This window comes from Mandrillus leucophaeus, unplaced genomic scaffold, assembly GCF_000951045.1.
Source record: "Mandrillus leucophaeus isolate KB7577 unplaced genomic scaffold, Mleu.le_1.0 Scaffold1024, whole genome shotgun sequence".
NCBI lineage: Eukaryota > Metazoa > Chordata > Mammalia > Primates > Cercopithecidae > Mandrillus > Mandrillus leucophaeus.
Window position 1 is genome coordinate 67203 of NW_012098366.1, and position 5580 is coordinate 72782.

General features: G+C 47.1%; 1 protein-coding gene across 2 annotated transcripts; it reads right to left on the reverse strand.

Annotated features, from left to right (window-relative positions):
- Positions 1-3528: 3528 nt before the first annotated feature.
- Positions 3529-5551, reverse strand: LOC105537442 (chromosome unknown open reading frame, human C8orf33). Of its 2 annotated transcripts, none has more exons than XM_011977054.1 (5): positions 5465-5551; positions 5065-5376; positions 4814-4898; positions 4518-4664; positions 3529-3946 (listed from the first exon to the last, which is right to left on the reverse strand). In XM_011977054.1, the coding sequence occupies exons 1-5, from the start codon at positions 5468-5470 to the stop codon at positions 3807-3809; spliced, it is 690 nt and encodes a 229-aa protein (XP_011832444.1). In that variant the 5' UTR covers positions 5471-5551; the 3' UTR covers positions 3529-3806. The 2 variants fall into 2 exon arrangements, with proteins under 2 accessions (XP_011832444.1, XP_011832450.1); XM_011977060.1 differs by having other exon boundaries at positions 4518-4661; positions 5465-5521.
- Between the last annotated feature and the right edge of the window lie 29 nt (positions 5552-5580).

Genomic DNA, 5580 nt, shown 5'->3' on the forward strand with positions numbered 1-5580 from the left:
TGTTTGTAATTCAGAAAAAGTCCAGCAGATGGCGTATGTTAACTGACTTAAGAGCCGTAAATGCCATAATTCAACCCATGGGGCCTCTTCAACCCCGATTGCCCTCTCCAGCCATGATCCCAAAAGACTGGCCTTTAATTATAATTGATCTGAAGGACTGCTTTTTTACCATTTCTCTGGCAGAGCAGGATTGTGAAAAATTTGCCTTTACTATACCAGCCATAAATAATAAAGAACAAGCCACCAGGTTTCAGTGGAAAGTGTTACCTCTGGGAGTGCTTAATAGTCCAACTATTTGTCAGACTTTCGTAGGTCAAGTCCCTTTGAACAGTTAGAGACAAATTTTCATGTTGTTATATCATTCACCATATTGATGATATTTTATGTGCTGCAGAAACAAGAGACAAATTAATTGACTGTTACACATTTCTGCAAGCAGAGGTTGCCAACGCAGGACTAATAATAGCATCTGATAAGATTCAAACCTCTACTCCATTTCATTATTTAGGGATACAGAAATAGAAAAATCAAGAATAGAACACTCAAAACTCAGTTAATCAAACAAAAAAAGGGGGAGACAGCAAGGAGCATACCACTCCTCAGATGCAACTTAATCTAGCACTCCATACTTCAAATTTTTTAAACATTTATAGAAATCAGACTATTACTTCTGCAGAACAACATCTTACTGGTAAAAAGAACAGTCCACATGAAGGAAAACTGATTTGGTGAAAAAACAAAAATAAGACATGGGAAATAGGGAAGGTGATAACCTGGGGAAGAGGTTTTGCTTGTTTCACCAGGAGAAAATCAGCTTCCTATTTGGATACCCACTAAACATTTGAAGTTCTGCACCTCCACGGAGATGGAAACACTGCAATCGAGCACCATTGACTCGCAAGAAGAACAAAGTGGTGATATCAGAAGAACAGATGTGCAGGAAGTCAGGGACCCTGAACGGAGGGACTGGCTGAAGCCATGGAAGGAAAACACGAAATGTGAAGATTTCATGAACATTTATTAGTTCCCTAAATTAATACTTTTATAATTTCCTATGCCTGTCTTTAATCTCTTAATCCCATCATCTTCTTTGTAAACTGAGGAGAATATATGTCACCTCAGAACCCTGTGATGATTGTGTTAACGGCACAAATTGTTTGTAGAGCATGTGTGTTTGAACAATATGAAATCTGGGCATCTTGAAAAAAGAACAGGATAACAGCGATGTTCAGGGAACAAGGGAGGTAACCTTGAACTGGCCGCTGGTCAGCCAGACGGAACAGAGCCATATTTCTCCTCTTTTTAAAAGCAAATAGGATAAATATCACTGAATTCTTTTTCTCAGCAAGGAACATCCCTGAGAAAGAGAATGCGCTCTGAGGGTAGGCCCATAAATGACCCCCTTGGAAGCGTGCCGCCTTTTACAGTCGAAGCTGAAGGGATGAAATAAGCCTGGTCTCCTGTAGCGCTCCCAGGCTTATTAGGACGAGAAAATTCCTGCCTAATAAATTTTGGTCAGACAGGGTGTCTGCTCTCAAACCCTGTTTCCTGATAAGATGTTATCAATGACAATGCATACCGGAAATTTCATTAGCAATTTTAATTTTAATTTTAACGCCATCCTGTGGTCCTGTGATCTCATCCTGCCTCCACTTGCTTTGTGATATTTTATTACCTGGTGAAGTATGTGCTCTCTGTGTTGGTACCATAAACTGAGGCAATTGCAGGAGTTGCTGATGGCCTCGCAAATCTTAACTTCAGTTAAGACCATCTAAAGTACTACTATTGTAAATTTCATATTAATCCTTGTGTGCCTGTGTTGTTAGTCTGCAGGTACACCCAACAGTTCCAAAGAGACAGCGACCATCGAAAACGAGCCATGATGACAATGGTGGTTTTGTTGAAAAGAAAAGGGGGAAATGTGGGGAAAAGAAAAACAGATCAGACTGCTACTGTGTCTATATAGAAAGAAGTACACATAAGAGATTCCATTTTGTTCTGTATTTGAGATGCTGTTAATCTGTGACCCTACCCCCAACCTTGTCCTTGCAAGAGACACGCGCTGTGGTGACTCAAGGTTTAATGGATTTTGGGCTGTGCAGGGTGTGCTTTGTTGAACAAGTGCCTGAAGGCAGTATGCTTGTGAAAAGTCAGCACCATTCTCTTAATCTCAAGTACCCAGGGACACAGGACCTCTGCCTAGGAAAGCTAGGTATTGTCCAAGGTTTCTCCCCATGTGATAGTCTGAAATATGGCCTCGTGGGAAGGGAAAGACCTGATCATCCCCCAGCCTGACACCCATGAAGGGTCTGTGCTAAGGAGGACTAGTATAAGAGGAAAGAAGTTGAGAAGAAGTTGGCAGTTGAGATAGAGAAAAGCATCTGTCTCCTGCCCGTCCCTGGGCAATGGACCGTCTCGGGTGTAAAAACCGATTGTATGTTCTGTTTACTGAGAAAGGAGAAAACCACCTTAGGGCTGAAGGTGGGACATGCTAGCAGCAATGCTGCTCTTTATGCACTAAAAAGGTTTATGGAGATGTTTGCATATGCATATCAAGGCACAGTATTTTTCCTTAAACTTATGTCACAGAGATCTTTATTCATATGTCTTACTGCTGACCTTCTCCCTATGATGATCCTATTATCCTCCCACTTCCCTTTTTCTAAGATGGCAATGATAATGATCAATAAATACTGAGGGAACTCAGAGACCAGCGCCAGCGTGGGTCCTCTGCATGCTGACACCGGTCCCCTGGGCCCACTTTTTCTTTCTCTATACTTTGTCTCTGTGTCTCATTTCTTTTCTCAAGTCTCTCGTTCCACCTAATGAGAAATGCCCACAGGTGTGGAGGGGCAGGCCGCCCCTTCACCAAAGGGAAACCGGAGCCTAATCAAGTGTCTTAAACACATCAAGTTTGAAATGCCTATGAAACACCCAAGTGGAAATGCTGAGTAGGCAGCTGGGCTCCAGGTATCAATCAAGTCTGGGAACCGAGTTTGGAACATACCAGCAAACATCAAGCCACAAACGAGGATTAGGTCACCTGGAGATTCCCAATTCCATGGAACAGAGGGCCTGAGATTGACATGGCCAACATTTAGACAAGAAGTCTGCCGAGGCTCAATCCAGGTCTCAGGCCAGAACTGTTAGGGCAAGAAGCTCCTTCCTCCTGAGAAGAGAGCCATGCCTGGTGGCTGCCATGCTGGTTCCCTGAGGATGACACCTGCTCAGGAATGAAGGCAACATGGACAAAGGACCGAGGCAAGGGACTGGACCCAGGGAACCAGATTCCTGCCATTTTCTGTACTTCCTCTAACACAGGTGGTCAGCACACTCTTTCACTCGTTATCCAATTTTATCAAAAATAGAGACGAGGGCAATGTGACATAACAGCATTAAGCACTAAACCATTTGACAGGAATTCCTTTCAAAAGTGAAAAACAGTGTATAATTATATAGCTTCTCCACTAATCTTTGTTACCAACAGCCACTTAATCTAATCCTAAAGACTGAGTACGATATTCTTTCTACAATACTTCAAACAGTCACTTCAATTTATTGTATATTTTCTAAATGCACCTCTCTCTCTCTGTTCTGAAAGAGAGAACATTTCATCACAAAACAAATGGGGTCTTCTGCCTATCTGATGGTCTCACACCTTCACAACAGCTCCAAATCCTTGGACCAGCCAGGGACAGACCAACCCCAGGGTTCTCTGCCAACAGAAGTCCTGGAAAGGCTCTGCACTCAAAACAAACCCCTACACCACCCCAAGGGAGGGGGAATGTTCCAAGTTGGGGGAGAAGCTAAAAGAAATTGAACCTAAACTCTTCATCAGGAGTGTCCAGAGTGGCTTTGGCTCGCCCTATAGGGCGAGGCCTGCAGACCCTTCGGCTCTTCTTTCTGGTGGCTCCATCTACAGGCTGCACCTGGGCTAAATAAGCAGCTGTCAGGGGAGAGAAGCAGCGTATGTGAGAACTGAATAACAATAGCTAACATTACCTGTACAGTTATGTTTGCCCATACAATTCTAACCACTTTGAATAAATTAACTAATTCCTCAAATTTGTAAGGTTGATATTACTATCACCCACCATTTAGAGAGGTTCAGTAGTTTGCAAAAGGTGTTAGTACTACTATGTGGTAGATCCAGGATTTGAACCTAGCTCATCTGGCTCCAGGAATTGCACTCAAACTGTTATGGGATATGGCTTCATTGCCAGTAGAGAGAGCCAAGACACAAAGACATAAGACAGCTTTCCCCAAGCCAGGAGCAGGACCAACACAGGGCCACACTCTTTCCTGCTCCTCCCATGACCTCCCCGCTGCTTCCCAGGTTCAGTCCTGGGAAAAGGAGAGACAGGTCCATCCTTGCTCTTTCCCTGTTCCCTCAGGCTTCCCTGAGCTCATCTCCTTCCCCCACCATCCTTGCTGCTCCGGGCCTTCTTCCTTTCACCCCCTAGGCACTTCCTCCTTAAATTAGGCCTTCCTAAATCAACCAGTTACTAGCTCCTCACCAGATCTGAGAGCCCGCAGGGCCTCACGCCATTCAGCTTCCATCTGAGCCCTATAGTCTCCAAATAAGGAGTGCATCAACTGCCTCTTTCGGGGCAGGGGCGTTCTTTTGCTGCGCAGGGTTCGGATTGCTCCAATAGCCTGCTCTTCTGCGAATAAAAACAAAGGACTAGTGAAAACCTCTACTACTGACCTCCTACTGCCCCACCGCAAAGGAAACAACTTCACCTCTGCCAGCACCTGCAGGCCAGGCGGTGCCACTGTTCACATTCCCCAACTCTATAGAAAGGTCTCTTACTCTGTTTCGGGGTGGGTTTCTGCCTCTTGAGGCCAAGCTCCAGTTGTTCCACACACCAAGCCAATTCCTGGGCCAACTGCTGCGCCTGTGACGGATTTGGGGAAGTGGCTGTGAGAGGGCACTGGGACACAACACAGCGCCTGGCCCCATCCCATCCCCCTCCCCGCCTTAACTCTGCGGACCCCAGATCACATGTGCCCGTGGATTCGCACCAGGGGATTCCACCCTTCCTGACTGACGCCCGCCCTTGCCTGGGCCTCAGCGCTTAGGGGCACTTCTTCTGGGGCGGGTTTCTCTGAGGCCTTCTCGCCTCCATTTGCCACAGAGGCCCTGTTCCGGGTTTTCTTCTTATTCTTTTGTTTTTTCGACGCTGCACTGCCTTCATCGCCTAACGGGTGCGCTCTGGTGTCGGCGTTACTGCTCGTGGGTTGCCCTGGGCAGAGACAGACAGTGGAGGGATTCCGGACGCTGGAAACCAGGCCGGGAAGCCGGTGTCTGCGGGACGCGCAGGGAGTACCCGGGCCTGGGGCCGCCGCTGCCTCCCCGGCAAGATGTCCTAGGGCCTGGAGAAAGGGGGGCAGCACGAGGGTCACGGAGGGCCACCGACAGTGCGACGCCCAGCCACCCGCGGGTCTTCTCCACACCGCTCACCGCCATGCTCCGCAGTCGCCACCGGAACTACGCGAGGCGCAGAGTCCGACGTCGAATTCCGTCCTCCAAGAGGGCGCCTGCGACTCTAGGTTCCGCAGGGTCGCGGGCGGGGCGGG

What these genes read in the sequence shown, in the direction of transcription:
- LOC105537442 (XM_011977054.1), bottom strand. An exon ending in CCCTAAGCGCTGAGGCCCAG is followed by an intron (nt 4,899 to 5,064) that starts GCAAGGGCGGGC and finishes AATCCGTCACAG; the next exon opens with GCGCAGCAGTTGGCCCAGGA. An exon ending in GAAACCCACCCCGAAACAGA is followed by an intron (nt 4,665 to 4,813) that starts GTAAGAGACCTT and finishes TTTTATTCGCAG; the next exon opens with AAGAGCAGGCTATTGGAGCA.